We start from the raw sequence: 16,778 nt of genomic DNA on the forward strand, positions 1-16,778 counted from the left end.
CTTTACTCAGCCAAATATGGCATGCAACTAACCAGCCATAATTAACCGTAGTGGTCATTTTTTACAATAAAATCATTCAGTAACAGTATTTTGGTTTCTGACATGTGATATCACATTATTAACAAAAATATCTTGGGCTTCTTTCTTTTGTTCCAGACTTCCCCCACTATAGAGGAGAATAGGTGCTAGCTGCTGCATTCAGGGCATGCCCCTCTTTGCATCATATGAATAAATAAAATTTTCATTTTGTACATAAAATATTGACATTTTCTTTATCAAGCAGGTCTGCTTCACAAAAATACTATTTCAAACTTAAATTATTGATTTGATGCCTAATTTGATTGTATAATATCACAAGTATTACCATAAAATATGCAACTGCTATGAGATAATTTTTCAGTGTGTTGTTTCTTCACATTGTCTCTTTCTTGATGGCAAGTCTGTTTCTGTTTTTATCTGTAACACAAATGTTCGCTAGCATTTCTGAAATCAGGTGGTGTGACATCTTGGTACAATTGTTTGATTATTTATTATGTGCTTCACTTGCTTTTCATTGCAGCCAGCCCCTTTCGTAATTTTAACAGTTAAATGTAACTGTCTTCTTAAGGATTCAATACTCCTGTGTTGCATCTATGTTTCCTTGGCCAACTTAACTTATTTATGCTTGCAGTTTAGTTTTTCCAGTCATCTATCAGTTGCCACATTTTGCCTTGATTTAGCTTTTCCTTGTGGATACATTATTATTATTATTATTATTATTATTATTATTATTATATAGTTAAATCTCAGACGATATGTCTGGTCAGAAGTAGAAAGTGACACGGACCTTGATCAAACGTGACTTGCTTTTAACTGTACGGTATATGTTATATTGCATTTAGGAACTTTAGAGTAATTGAACATGTATAAATAATTATGGATTTCTGTAGTTGTATATATAAGTTTGGATGTAGCTGTATTGCATTGATGTACTGGTGGATATTGTGTGGTATGACTCCTGTAGTTGATAGTATAATTGATATAATGTCAACTTTATCCTGCTGCCACATATCCTTGACTTCCTCAGCCAGTTGGATGTATTTTTCAATTTTTTCTCCTGTTTTCTTTTGTATATTTGTTGTATTGGGTATGGATATTTCGATTAGTTCTGTTAATTTCTTCTTTTTATTGGTAAGTATGATGTCAGGTTTGTTATGTGGTGGTGTTTTATCTGTTATAATGGTTCTATTCCAGTATAATTTGTATTCATCATTCTCCAGTACATTTTGAGGTGCATACTTGTATGTGGGAACGTGTTGTTTTATAAGTTTATGTAGTAAGGCAAGCTGTTGATGTATTATTTTTGCTACATTGTCATGTCTTCTGGGGTATTCTGTATTTGCTAGTGTTGTACATCCGCTTGTCATGTGATCTACTGTTTCTATTTGTTGTTTGCAAAGTCTGCATTTATCTGTTGTGGTATTGGGATCTTTAATAATATGCTTGCTGTAATATCTGGTGTTTATTGTTTGATCCTGTATTACAATCATGTATCCTTCCATCTCACTGTATATATTGCCTTTTCTTAGCCATGTGTTGGATGCGTCTTGATCGATGTGTGGCTGTGTTAGATGATACGGGTGCTTGCCATGTAGTGTTTTCTTTTTCCAATTTACTTTCTTCGTATCTGTTGATGTTATGTGATCTAAAGGGTTGTAGAAGTGGTTATCAAATTGCAGTGGTGTAGCCAATGTATTTATATGAGTGATTGCTTTGTGTATTTTGCTAGTTTCTGCTCGTTCTAGAAAGAATTTTCTTAAATTGTCTACCTGTCCATAATGTAGGTTTTTTATGTCGATAAATCCCCTTCCTCCTTCCTTTCTGCTTAATGTGAATCTTTCTGTTGCTGAATGTATGTGATGTATTCTATATTTGTGGCATTGTGATCGTGTAAGTGTATTGAGTGCTTCTAGGTCTGTGTTACTCCATTTCACTACTCCAAATGAATAGGTCAATATTGGTATAGCATAAGTATTTATAGCTTTTGTTTTGTTTCTTGATGTCAATTTTGTTTTCAGTATTTTTGTTAGCCTTTGCCTATATTTTTCTTTTAGTTCTTCTTTAATATTTGTGTTATCTATTCCTATTTTTTGTCTGTATCCTAGATATTTATAGGCATCTGTTTTTTCCATCGCTTCTATGCAGTCGCTGTGGTTATCCAATATGTAATCTTCTTGTTTAGTGTGTTTTCCCTTGACTATGCTATTTTTCTTACATTTGTCTGTTCCAAAAGCCATATTTATATCATTGCTGAATACTTCTGTTATCTTTAGTAATTGATTGAGTTGTTGCTGCCAGTAGTTTTAGATCAACCATGTATAGCAAATGTGTGATTTTGTGTGGGTATGTTCCAGTAATATTGTATCCATAATTTGTATTATTTAGCATGTTGGATAGTGGGTTCAGAGCAAGGCAGAACCAGAAAGGACTTAATGAGTCTCCTTGGTATATTCCACGCTTAATCTGTATTGGCTGTGATGTGATATTATTTGAATTTGTTTGGATATTAAGTGTGGTTTTCCAATTTTTCATTACTATATTTAGGAACTGTATCAATTTAGGATCTACTTTGTATATTTCCAATATTTGTAGTAACCATGAGTGGGGTACACTATCAAAAGCTTTTCGGTAATCAATGTTTGCGTAGTGTAGCGACCTTTGTTTAGTTTTAGCTTGATATGTCACCTCTGCATCTATTATCAGTTGCTCTTTACATCCTCATGCTCCTTTGCAAAAGCCTTTTTGCTCTTCATTTACAATTTTGTTCTGGGTTGTATGAGTCATTAATTTCTGCGTAATGACTGAAGTTAATATTTTGTATATTGTTGGTAGGCATGTTATGGGGTGGTATTTAGCTGAGTTTGCTGTGTCTGCTTGATCTTTAGGTTTCATATAAGTTATTCCATGTGTAAGTGTATCAGGGAATGTGTATGGGTGTGCAATGTAACTGTTAAATAATTTAGTTTGATGTGAATGTGTTGAAGTGAACTTCTTTAGCCAGAAATTTGCTATTTTATCTTTTCCAGGGGCTTTCCAATTGTGAGTAGAATTAATTGCTTTGGTGACTTCATGTTGTAAAATTATCACTTCAGGCATTTGTGGTATTATCTTGTATGTGTCTGTTTCTGCTTCTATCCACCGTGCATGCCTGTTATGTTGTACCGGGTTTGACCATATGTTGATCCAGAAGTGTTCCATGTCTGTTATGTTTGGTGGATTGTCTATTTTAATGTGTGTATTATCTATTGTCTGGTAAAATTTCTTTTGGTTTGTGTTGAATGTTGGGTTTTGTTTCCTTCTATTTTCACTTTTTTTTGTATCTTCTAAGTTGTTTGGCCAATGCTTGTAATTTCAGCTTCTTTTCATCTAATTTCTCTATCGCTTCTTGTGAGATTTTACCTAACCTTTTTTTTTTTTTTTTTTTTTTTTTTTTTTTTTTTTTTTTTTTTTTTTTTTTTTTTTCATGTCATTTGGTGTCTTATAAATTGTGTTAGCTGTCCAATGTCTTTTCTCAGTTTTTCTATTCTGATCTGTAGCCTTTGTTGCCATGCTGGTTTTGTGGGTTTCTTCTGTGTGTTGGTTGGTTCTGATCTTTGCCTAGTGTATATATTTAGTGTAGGGAGTGCTCCTACATAAACCAGTAGTAGTAACTCCTCCATAGTTGTGTTTTCATTTATTTTGTTGTGTATGATTGTGTTGATAGTTTTTATTGTTGTTTCGACTTGAGGGTTATTTGGCGGTCTATGCAAGAATGGTCTAATGTCTGTATTTGTGTCTTTGTATTCTATATATGTCAGCTGAAATTTTTCTTCTATATCTAACATGTGTGTCACTTCGTGTTCTATTGGTACTTGTTCTGGTGGCAGTCTTAAGATTTCGTTTTCCTCTGATTGTTTAATTGATGTGTGTTGTTCTTTGTTTGTTTGCTCTGGGATGTTTGAGTTCATTACTGTATTTTCTTCTTCTTCTGATTGCATATTATTTTGTTCATTTGTTGTACTTGTTTGATGTTTTCTAATTCTGACTGGGGTATCCTGTTATTTTTTATTATTACATGGATCTGATCAGCTAGTCGTTGTTCTGTTAAAAATTTTAATTTTGGGTATCTGGTAATAAATGTGTGCACTTGTGATCTGTATCCAGTTGTGTTGGTTCCTAGGTTTGTTGCTTGGTAATAACAGAACATGAGGTGTCGATTAACTTCCTCTGACCATCTCATCCTCTGGTCTTTGTTTTCCTTCTAGGGTGGTTGCAGGAATGATATCCTGCAAAACACCTCTATTTGGATTTAAATCATTTTCCAGTTGGCTAGCAGTGTCGTTACCATTGTGGGCGGGCATAGGGTTCAAGCGTCGTCCTCGACCATGACGGCGCTTGTCTGAGGCTTATAATAATAATAATAATAATAATAATAAATTATTATTATTATTATTGTTAACTTGTGTAGTGAACTGTTGCATAGGTTATAAGTTCTTTGAAAAATGACTAATGTTTTTTGATGTAACTGATACCCATTGAAGTGTGGAATCCGTTTTGCTATTCTAAATGGAAATGGATTTTTCCCACACTGGTTAGGAAACACTGTTTATGGTCAGTCATACGTGGTGTAACACAGAGGCTGGTAGAACAAAACAGGCAGTTCCTAAGGTGAGTGATGGCAGAGTTCACACAGTGAATGAATAACCAACAACAAATCCAAGACATAGCAAAGTTATCGTAGCTATACAAGTTCAACGAGGAATGCATATCACAAACATAAAACAGGCAAGGTCAAACCTCTATGTTAAATTGCATGTAACTAAATGTTTCAGAGGTAAGCAGGAGACTAATTGGCAAGTGCTGGGCCACACTATTTACTCGCAGTCTCAGATGAGTGGGTGGCTCTGTGTGACATGCTTGCTGAAGTGGTGCCTCATGGGGGAACAACCAGCAACTTGAGTATGTAGCCCAAGTATCTCTGACCTGTTTCCCATATTTATGCTGGGGCTCGCTTGGGAATCCAAATCCCTCCCCTCTCTAATCAGCATGTAAGGCCAGAAGTGGCCCGACGTGTGCTAGCTTGAGAGAGAGAGAGAGAGAGAGAGAGAGAGAGAGAGAGAGAGAGAGAGAGAGAGATATGCTGGAAGCCCTGCCAGAGACTCCTGGGGATGGTCACCATCGTGATCGGCTGGGACAGATGCGGGCACATGTAATGGGGTTATCGACTGATTTGTGGGTTCTTGGATGCAGCTTGGTCCTGGCTGCCGGAGACTGTGTGCCAGCTATGTAGAAGATGGGGACAGCAATTCGGCCTCCATCGGCACCCGAGTAGGAAAACAAACCATCTCTATCGATTATATGGTGAGGAGATTACTTGTGTTGGCGAGAACAGAAAGTGGCTGCATCTCCATTGGCTCCCTGTGGTTGCTTAACATGAGGGCAGAGGTTGTAGTGGTAGTACATAAGCTTGCCCCTGGCATGGTTGTGTAGGTCATGCCCACTCAGCAGTTGAGGGGAAATGGGAGGGCAGTACACCTTACTCCAGCCAGAGCTTATCTCGATGGTACCTAACTAAATGCTCCTGGCTGGCCAAAACCTCACATATCCACCACCCCCTAGTGCTGATGATAATAACATGAGTTCACTTGGAGTCCTGGCCAGAAGTGCAAGCCCAGTCATGGGAGCCCATGATAGGCTGTGTGCATGAGCGGTGGTTCCATGGAGCTGGGCACAGCACAGTGAGGTGTATGCAGGGTCTGTGCCCTTGTAGAATTATGGCCACCACAATTGCCTTTACAAAAATCCCAAAACATAGATGTTGTGAATTTAGTAACATTGTTGGCAACCAGTTTGGACTGTACCCCCTCTATTCCAGATGTGATGGACAGAGCATGGGTAGTAGTTGATGTGGTGGTGGTAGCTATCCATCTCAATATGGAAGTTTAGAGAGGGCATCGATAAATAACAAGCATGTTCCTCCCTGGAAGGGTCTGGCAAAATCGGCAAGCCCTCTTTGCCAGGAGTAGTCAAAGTGTGGCTAAGGGTTGAAATCCTTAGCTGTGGTTGATTGACTGTGGACACAGGCCTGGTAGTTTTGTACAATGTGTTCTACAGCTGCTTTGACGCAAGCTTTAGCAAAAAATAGATGTGCCATTCTGGATTGGTCGCTTTAAGCAGGTGCTCTGGTCAACCCTGCCATACAGCAGACAACACTGTATGGAGTAGTGGATTATGACTCATTTCTGCTGCTTCGGCCTGTCAAACTCTGCATCTGGGCCACACAGTAAGCGGAAAAGTGCATCAGCATTTGAGTGCTGCATGGTGGACCAATAATGGATTGCGTGGTTATAGTTACTTAGGAGCAATGCCATCCATTGCAGCCATTGTGCCATCATATTGGAAAATTTTGAATGGAGACTAAATAGCAAAATGAGGGGCTTGTGATTGGTGATCAAGTGGAGCTTTGTACCAACGAGATACATATGAAACTTCCTGATGCTAATAATTCCTCTGCGCCACATCTAATGTTTTAGATGCAGTTATAATGGGCTGTTCTGTCCCATCAACATATCTGTGGCACAATCACCAACACCCTAATCTGACACATCAGCGGCAAGCATTAAATGTTTGTTGGGATGGAACATCGCTAAACATGGGCCGAGCTAAGGCACCTTTTAAGTTATAAGTAAGCCTTCTAGCATGCCTCTGGCCACATAAATTTAACAAATATGAAATCTGGGATGAATTGAGAATAAACTTTTCAAAATAATTTCTTTTCCTGAGGAACAAATGTAGTTCTTTGAGGTTCTTAGAAGCTGGTAAGTTAGTGACTGCATCCATGTAATCCTGTGTGGACATGAGGCCTTCTTTACATAATATGTGCCCAAGTACTTGACACTCACTCAAAGAAACTACATTTATCAAATTGACAACACAGACCATGGACATGGAGCCGCTCAAACACCTGTAGATTGTGCAGGTGTTGCTCCTGCATGGCTCTAGTGAATATTTAACACAGTTGGGAATATCTTGGTTGAGTTGCTTAAGGTATTGCTGAAATATCACAGGAGTTCTTGCAACCCACAGTGACAATCTGTTATAACAATACATGCCAAGTGCCATGTTAATCACCAAAACTGTTTTGTCTGACCATCTACAGGTAATGAAAGTAGGTGACAGTGACACCTGTTTCTGACAAATAATGGCCCCCAGCCAGTTTTGCCAGCGATTCCAAGGAACTGGATACAGATCGACATTTCCTTGAGCATTAATAGTGGACTTAAATTCACCACAAGTTCCAAGTTATTCATTTGGTTTCTTAACAATGAACATAACTGTAGCCCACTGGCTAGATGATACTAACTCCCATACATTGCAATCTGTCCAGGTCTCCTTTAACTTGCTCCCATAGGGCAAAAGGCACCAGACAAGCCCTACAAAACCTACGCACTGCTGATTGCTTTAAGGATACATGGACATGGAACCCTGTTCCACAACCTAATGTAGGTTCTAACAGTTGCTTAAATTGCATACATAGTGCATCAAGTTCTATAGATGGTACTACAGATGAAACTATATTCACTAGTCCTGAATTTGAAAAAAAAAACAAAAAAAAAAAAAAACACGAAAATGTCTAAGACAAAAGTATTAATTGTCACGCAAGATATGACTATTATCAAGCTAAATTTTTATATTTAGTGTGGACTACAGTTTGACCTATATAACAGGATCGACTGGCCATTGTACATCACTACCCCACACTGAGAGGACCTCAGCTGTGGAGAACCAGTATGCCAGTAAGTGTCCTCATTAATCAGAGACACAGCCACACCTGTCTCCAACTGGAAATCAGCAGGTGCCACATTAAAGTCCAGTTACAACATGAGATGCTGCATCCTGCCTGCTGCTGATGGATGATGTTGCTGGTGCACACCGGCCGAGGCAGACACTTGCTAGGTGCCGAAGTTTGCAGTATGTAAAATAAGTGAAGTCACAAAAAGAGCAATGATGCTGTGGGCCGCGATCTGACCATGATCTGCTGGCATGAACTTTTCTAGGACCCTCTAACAATGATGGGGAGGAGACTCTTGTATGAACATTTGCTCATTTTAGATCTTGCTGTCAGTGAACGAAGTGCTTCTGTTTTTGCGCATCTACTGACAATGAGGGTGGTGGATCACAATCAACCGCCCTAACTACTGTACTAATTACTGAATCCCATGTCGCCAGACTACCAGGTGCTTGGTAAATGGGATGATGATGATGATTACAAGTCATCAGTTGATTGTACAGCACAAATGCGACTAATAGTAATACAAAGTTGACTTCAGAGGAATCATGAAACATAGCTTATGCTGATGCAGTTACTTTGTGAGCTTTGGCAATTTTTAGCAAATCACTCAGATTGGGTTAGATGACTCCAAAACCTTCACACTAACTTCTCTAACAGAAGGAGACATACAGTAACATCATGGATTGAGGATTTCACATATGATGTGCCACACTGTTTTGCAGGGAAAACCACATTTGCGTGTGAAGCCTTGCAATTCAGCAGCCCATGCTGTGTAGGATTGCTTACATTGCTTGACACATTGATTACACTGGAGCCTGGTTGTAGCAACTTGGGTGTGGCAAACATAATAGACAGTGAACCATAAACCTCAGAAACCTCAAACTACTGGGGCGTGAAAGGTGCATAGTTTCTGCAATATTTCATACAGTTTATTTCTGGGAGACAGTGAAACTACACAGCGATGTTCAGGATCAGTTATTTGGCTTGGCTTGCAGTGAAGAACAAAATGACTTAAATAGACCTCCTAACTCTCATTCATCTTGCTGAAGGAAGTGAATGGTAGAGGAGGAGGTGATGAAAGTGCAACTGCCAACTGTTGTTGGTTTTGCAGCAGCTGTAACAGCAATTTCTGCTGTTGCTGCTGGAAATGTCACTGTTTCCCTTGCCGTTGCAGTTGTTGCAGTTGTTTTTGCTGTTCCAACTACAACTGCTGCTGCCAAAGCTTTAAAAACTCAGGCTTTATGGTTCATGGGAATAGTTGCACGGTGAAAAAGTTCTTGTCACCAGTATTTTCAGGCAGTATTGTATCAGTGGATAGCTCCACATGATATGCTTGCTGCAGCAGCCCTCGTGGCTACGTACTGTGTGTAACCTGAGTATCCTCAGTCTGTTCTCCATTTCAGTACCTGGCCTGGGCAAGGAATCCAAATTGCTGTCTAATACTAAACTTTTAGTGACCAAACACAGAACAGTTTTGTTAGATGCCAGTTCTTCAGCTGGAGACAAAACAATTACAGCGAATGACGTTCCACAGTGTACACACACATCCTCCAGGGACTATCCTGGCCTTTAGTCTCTTTGAAGACAGTGCTTTCATGTGATCTCCAAGTGGTAATTAGTGTTCCACAGTAGACACATATCTTTAAGAGATAATCTGTGGCGTTCAGTCCCACTCAAGAGAAATCTGTCATGTGATCTCCGAGTCATGCTGTAGATTCTCCTGTATGGATAATATGTATTTTAAATACATAGGGATTTCATATTGCAAGGCAGTAATGGACACTCATCATAATAATCATCATCATCATCATCATGGTCCTGTATTGCAAATTCATATGGGTGAACCACATGGTCTATGATATCTCTCTGATGGCTTGTTTAGTGCATTGTAGTCAAGGACGGTAATTTCACTTCATGATTTGGAACATTACCTAACTAAATAAACTGCTCTACAAAAGAATCTGACAATATGGTCACACACCAATAAAAAATTTATTTGAGATTTTATGTGCCTTGTTTGAAACCATGTGTGGGTGTTGGTTTTCACAATCTTTGTCATCTTCAGTAGTATTTTTCCAGTTATGTGGCTTCATCACCATGTTGTTTTATGGACTAAACTTTCAGCCACTGTTGTCAGTGGCTTACATCAGGGTGTTGTATTTACTGGTAAATAAATTGGTCTACGAAACAAAAAATGACATAACACACTGGCAAAAGTTTTATTGAAGGTGTAGTGTCTTGTTTGATATCATACCAAAATAATGTGAGAACTGGTAACTCCATGTTTAAGTAAGGATGTACTGACTTTTTTTAGTTCATATGGTATTGTCCCATGGTAATATGTCATTATCATTTTACTGCTCACTATCTGTCCAGCCTCACTAATGCACAAGATTTGGAAGCTGCCATTACTGAATCTGAATAATAATTCAATGAAGTTCCACATCTATATAAAGATTTGACTTTGTTGAGTCCAATGCCAAGTGAAGTTATGTTGCTGTATGGCCTTTTGGATGTGTTTTAATTTTGGAACTCAACATTTTCATGCTGTTCATATTTCCTTTGCTCTTTCTTATTGCTGTTTTTATGGCAAATGATTTCTTTGTAAGACAAGGTGATAGCCCTATGCCCAACCCACTACTCAAACTTGGGACTGACACCTAAGACTGAGAAAATCAGTCCATTCATTATATGTATATGTTGTGTATCTGCGTACAAATAGTTGTTTTTCTCTCACTCTAGTTGCATGTGGAACAGGAAAGAAAATGGCTATTAAACAGTACAGTGTACCTGCTTTCCACAACCCTACAGTGGTTTGTGGAGTATCTGTATAGATGTAAATTAGAATCTTCATAAGGATACCTTTGTTATATTTTCATCAATGGAATTCCACAATGGAAGGTTATTGTCCTGGACAAACAGTGCCGTCAAGGCTCTTGTGCACAAATCAGCCATGTGTTATGTGGATCCCATGACTTGCTCTCTTCATAATTTACAGACCAAAATATGCACAATATGATTTATTATGAAAGTTTGTAATATTTTCTTGTGAAACTACTACTGATGTAGAAAGAGTATCTGGAGAATTGGGCAGCTCCATAAGGCCAGTGGTACACTTAAAACTGAACAGACCACCAAAACAACCACGAACCCAATATATGAAAACAATAAACTATAATCACAAGTACAAAAACTGGCTGCAACATCAGAGACTTTGATAGACCTAAATTCAGATGGGTACAACAATCAAATAATTTGTATAATGCACCAATGTATCAAGATGAGTCAAAAAGTATGTTGTCTGGACCCTTAGTTGTGAGAAAACAGAATAAATACATTTACTAATTTCATTAATATTGTATCATGTTTTTAAATATATTGTTTATGAAATATATGTTGTACTAAAGCAATAAATATGTCAGGTATTATGTTTTTCTGCTTTTACTGAATTAGTTTTTTATTTATTTTCAGTAATTTATGACAATGATTTGACAGAAGCGTTTGTTGACTCTCTTGCTAAGCTCTTGGTAGTTCCACCAGCAAAGACTGTGTATGTGGCTCTAGAGAAAAGGTGGGTAATGTAGAAATGCAGATATATTGTTCTTTAAATTTTATTTTATTTACTCTTTTCTGATCAGGACATGTATTACAAAATGTGTGGGGGTTGCGGGATGGGTGGACGCACGCATAAACAACAGCAACGATTCACAGTTCAGCAACTGTTTGTTTGTTACTTATTGCTACACTTATTAAAAAGATAAATAATAACTTAAATTTTCACATATGCCAGTCCTGTGTCACAAGCATATATAAGGCAAGCACTTTAGCTTATCTCCTGCCTGTGATTTCAATTACTGGTTACTGAATATAAAGCATTTATGAAAGATTTTTTCAGTTGCCAACTGAGGAACTGCATTATCATGAAGCAACATTTTGAGATGTTTCTTACTTTCTTGCTTAGGCAAAGTAACAGAAGGCAATGAGTAGGAAACTTGTTGAAATGTTGCTTCAAGACAATGTTGTTATTTGGCTGACAACCAAGGAAAATTTAATGAGAAGTATCACTCTAGAAAAACCAACATTTTCAAGTTACAAAAAATTGCTTTTGTAAGTATTGGCTATTTTCTGTCAATGACAGGCATCTCCTAACAGCTATAGTTAACTGTTTTTCATAAATGCACAAACTGAAATTTGTACATTTGCTTGTCTGTAATTGCAAATATATTTGTTTTTCAAATATTTTTATTTTAACTGTTTTTATTTATTTGTTTGTTTTTGATACAGATTTGTGTTCACCGTGGCTGATCTGGACTGTGTAGCACCATGCTATGAACACTTTCTGCAATGCTTATCAAACATTCAGCGTAAGCCTCCTGGTTCTAACTGGACTGTGGAGCAACTGGCTATAGATTTTCCTCAATATTTTAATTATGAACGTGTTAAAGAACTTGTATTGTGGAAAATAAACTCATAGGAAATATTTGTTGTATCATAGAGTAGTTCAGCTTTTCTGACAAAGATGAATGAAACACAGACGCACACACCTAATGGAGTTACTTTAAAGGAGTAATAAGATGTGATACTGACCATTCACCTGCCTGTATCTACTGGTGTATTCAGCATTTTTGAAATATATTCTTTGTTCTTGAATGCTCAGAGTGAAGTTGAAGTAATGAAATATCAGATGGTACAGGATTTGGAGACAGCAAAAATAATGAGAAAATTTAACAACACAAAGTTGGACAGTTGAAAACTTTATTTGTGTCTATAGAGATTATGATGCTGTGGATGTGATTCAGAGAACATACATTTTGATCAGAATTCATGTTTTACCACACCATTCTGCAGTTAGATTAAAAATACATATTATGTGGCATTTCTAAAGACTCGTAATAGAAGATGCATTAGGTATATGTAAATTGTTCAGTTGTTTTCTCAGAATTATAGTGAAGCCTTCTTTGCTCTCTGTAAAGCACATACTTGATATATCAGAGATTTGCATTCGGTAATTGTAAGAATAGACTTTGCTGATAAATAAGAGTTACTGCATTTGGAAAAATATAGGCTAACTTTATTGTTCAACTTGGTTTTTCTTTTCAGTATAACAGTGACAGATTACTTCGGCAAACAAAGCAATCAGGTTTACAAAGTTTTGCCATGTACATGTTTCTTTCCTCCAGCACTCCAAATGCAAGATCTTGCTCTTTAGTTCTAACTTGCCTCTCACAGCCCTCTTACATTATCTTGCACTAATCTCTTCTGTTCCTATCTATTTACTATGTTTCTCTGACCGACATCTCCTCATTCTACTCCCCTGGTAGCTGAGTGATCAGCACAACAGAATGTCAACCCTAAGGGCCCAGGTTCGATTCCTGGCTGGGTCGGAGATTTTCTCCGCTCAGGAACTGGGTGTTGTGTTGTCCTAGTCATCATTATTTCATCACCATCGACACGCAAGTCACGGAAGTGGTGTCAAATCAAAAGACTTGCACCCGGCGAATGGTCTACCCGACGGGAGGCCCTAGTCACACAACATTTACATTTTTACATCTCCTCACTTCCATCTCTCCTACTCACTTGAAATTTCACATACTACTCCATGCATTCACTTACATGTTTGTTCTTTACTTTCTCTTTCCTTCATTTGACTTCCTCTCTCAATTTATTTTTGGTCATTATGTCTTTTTTGACAAGTGCTAAAGTTGTTTCTGCCTTATGTCATCATTTCTGTGCTATCTTATTTTTATAAGCATTGTGTTAACCTCTTGCGTAGTTGCCTTTGTTGGGTATCTGAATAACTTGTCTTTATTCGTACAAGATTTTAAAATCTCCAATTGCTTTGCCCCCATCTTCTTCCTAGCACTAGAAGAACAGATTTCTTTCCAGACGACTGACTTGTGTATAGTTTTAATGTAATTATTAGCCCTTGTTTTTTGTATCATTTAAACAATATAGATATTTTATCAACTTTTATCATGATTTGTATGAAAAATTTTCATCTGTTTCTCACTTCCTTTCCCTTCTCCTAGTTAAGTTCCACAGTACAAAGAGGAATGGATCATAAGTAATCAAATCCATTATGGATAGCACTGTCATCATATATATGTTGCTACACTTGTCAGGTTTTACAGTTGTTTTAGGATTCATTAACAGTAGCGCTTCAGCTTACCAACCTATTTCTGTAAATACATTGCAGTCATCCTCCTAGCTATCTGGCTGGCATATTCAATAAAAATCCTTCACATACTACACTTTCCTTCCATTGTGCTTTTCGATATTGTGATCCTATGTCTCAGGACGTTCTCCCTCTAGACATGCTTTCTTCTTTTTGTGGTGTTGCACAATTCTGGTATGTTACTGACTTTTTGTATGACTGCTTGATTGATTTTCTCCTCTCTGCCCATGTTATTCTTAACCATTTCCTATAGCATTCAACAGACTACTTCAATTTACATTTTCAGTATATCTCATTGTATATGTCAAAAGTATGTTTCAGACTATAGTCGTCATCAATTGTTTTTTCAGTGTCAGTTTGACATCATTTGATGTGGCGAGGCCTTTTCTGTTGTAAAATGTTGCCTGCTGGTAACTTATCCATACTTCATAAGCAGTTGATATTCCAACATTTCGTCTGGTATTCTTATTCAACAAATAATCAACCTTATTGCTGCACTTGTCACAACTTATTGGTCTGTATCTTGTTCAGTTTCATATTGAAGAGGGCTGGAAGAGTAATTTTTATGACTTCCAGTATGAGTATACTATTTATTCACTATCACGTGAGGTGGAATAGTGGTTAAGAAAATGGATTCAGGATTTTTGTGAGTTCTCTTGTCACATAAGGCAAATGCTGGGATGGCTCCTTTGAAAAGGCTTGGCTTCCTCACTCTTCCCCAATCTGAGCTTGTGCTCCATCTTCAATGACTTCACTGTCAGTGGGATTGATATTGTTGTTGTCTTCAGTCCGAAGACTGGATTGATGCAGCTCTCCATACTGCTCAATCCTGTGTGAGCTTCTTTATCTCTTGAGTAACTCCTGTAACCTACATCCTTCTGAATCTGCTTACTGTATTCATCTTATGGTCTCCGTCTATGATTTTTACCTCCCACACTTCAAACCTTATTCTTAATTCCTTATAATTATATTTACTTTAAGTCATTAGCTGCACTACAAATTGCATAACATCCACATTTTTGTCTTAATCTTAGTTTCTTTTCACTCATTCTTTCAACACAGCACAGAGAGAGGCCAAGAATGATGATGCAGAAACAGTGTAACTAAACGTGAATTTAATCAAGATTCGCACATACCAATGCCTAGAAAGGTGGGAGTGCTACTGGAAAACTCCCAGAAGTTTATCTTCATTCATACCACAGAAGACTTTTTCACTTTAAGTTGATAAGACAATGAAGCACTGAAAGAAAAGTGCACAACTCGGGTAACAATGAACATCAGTTATTAAGTTTTGCAGTTTACATTTAACGTTGGCCCATACGTAAAGAGGATATAAAAGAATTATTAAATGGATTTAACAGATTACATAGCAAAAAATCTGGCATGTTGTTAAATAAAGAAAAATAACAGTACCAGGAAAAAATTATATAACTTTCAAGGAAGCAAAATTGAAAAATTGCAGCAGAACATGTGAACTTAATGCTGCTATAACTATCAAGCAAATTACTCTAGCTCAGTTAAATGGTAGAAGCTTGATAAACAGACCCATAAAATGGAAGAAAGGTTCTTTAGTGAGAAGTTATATTGGGCCAAACCTATGACGTGGATCAAGGAGGAGAGCAGAAGTGTTCAAATGTTAGATATAGACAGTACTAAAATTTAAAATAGCAGCTACCAGATGCATTTTGTGAGTAGTTCTCCAGAAGGAATTCCGGTTAAGTGTAATTTAGGGTAAGTAAAGACACAAATCTATGAGAAAACTTGTACCATTTGAAAGGGTCACTAAAACAGAGAAATATGGAGCACGAAATTGTGAGAGAAAACAAAAGTAAATGTCAGGAGACTGGGTGAAACTAGAAAGAGAATTGAAGCGCCATCTAAGAGGTCAATAGACTATTGGATTAGGAAAAATAGTAATGTTTCACACTGTTCTTTTTCATTTTGATTGCATAGTAACATTTAGTCCCCATTGGCTGTCATTATTGATTCTTTCCAGCATGCCACTAAATGCCAACACAGTTCTGTAACAACAGTTTCTCATCATCAGTGAGACACTGAACATAAAATATGGATTTTTTTTCTGATTTAACATCTACTATTATTGACTTACTGTTGGTTTCACATTTTACCTCTGTTTTAAACAACTCCGTGATATTGTATGTTGAAACATTTGTATGCCTTGAAAAAAAAAATCCTTTTGTCATAAATGTTTTGAAGTGATCTTAACTTGTATTGTGTGTAATGTGGTGTGCCTTAATGAATTCTTTTTGTTTACTATTGATGCTGATTGTTTAATGGAGTGTTTTCCAAATCATACTTATTTCTCACTAAAATGACAGAAAGTGATGTGTGGAGTGCTTGAGCTCTGAATAGAATTGCTTTCAACTCTGGATACTGCTAATATGTACCGTTGTGCAATTCATTTGAAATACTAACTCTGTCTAAATTTCAACTGTTATGTGGAATTTGATAAACATATTTAAACCATTGCAGATAGATTACATAATTTTCATATAATCTACTTTTTCATAATGAGTGTGTGTGTATTAAGAGAGAAACATCACAATAGTTGCAACTTACAGTGTTGGTCATGATAAAGGCAGGATTACAAATCAGTCATGTCATATGAAATGTGTATAGTACTATAAGGAAAACAGTATTATACAAGCATCTGCATTTTGCTTTAAGACAGAGTTTTATTAACCTGTATGATATGTGCAACACTATTTTTGTATAATTTGCTGAAAAAGAGCTGTTTAACAATTTGTTTTGTTAAAGCTAGCTGGTCTAGCT

At 37.1% G+C, this 16,778-nt stretch overlaps 1 protein-coding gene across 1 annotated transcript in view; it reads left to right on the forward strand.

Moving 5' to 3' along the window:
• Nucleotides 1-15,850, forward strand: part of LOC126353914 (methyltransferase-like protein 22) — a 53,608-nt gene extending 37,758 nt beyond the window's left edge. Inside the window, exons 5-6 of the mRNA XM_050003146.1 lie at nucleotides 11,282-11,381; nucleotides 12,095-15,850. Of these exons, the coding sequence (XP_049859103.1) occupies nucleotides 11,282-11,381; nucleotides 12,095-12,284 (290 nt within the window). The 3' untranslated portion in view covers nucleotides 12,285-15,850. The remainder of the gene's footprint in view (nucleotides 1-11,281; nucleotides 11,382-12,094) is intronic.
• Nucleotides 15,851-16,778: the final 928 nt, after the last annotated feature.

This window comes from Schistocerca gregaria, chromosome 3 (genome assembly GCF_023897955.1).
Source record: "Schistocerca gregaria isolate iqSchGreg1 chromosome 3, iqSchGreg1.2, whole genome shotgun sequence".
Taxonomy (NCBI): domain Eukaryota; kingdom Metazoa; phylum Arthropoda; class Insecta; order Orthoptera; family Acrididae; genus Schistocerca; species Schistocerca gregaria.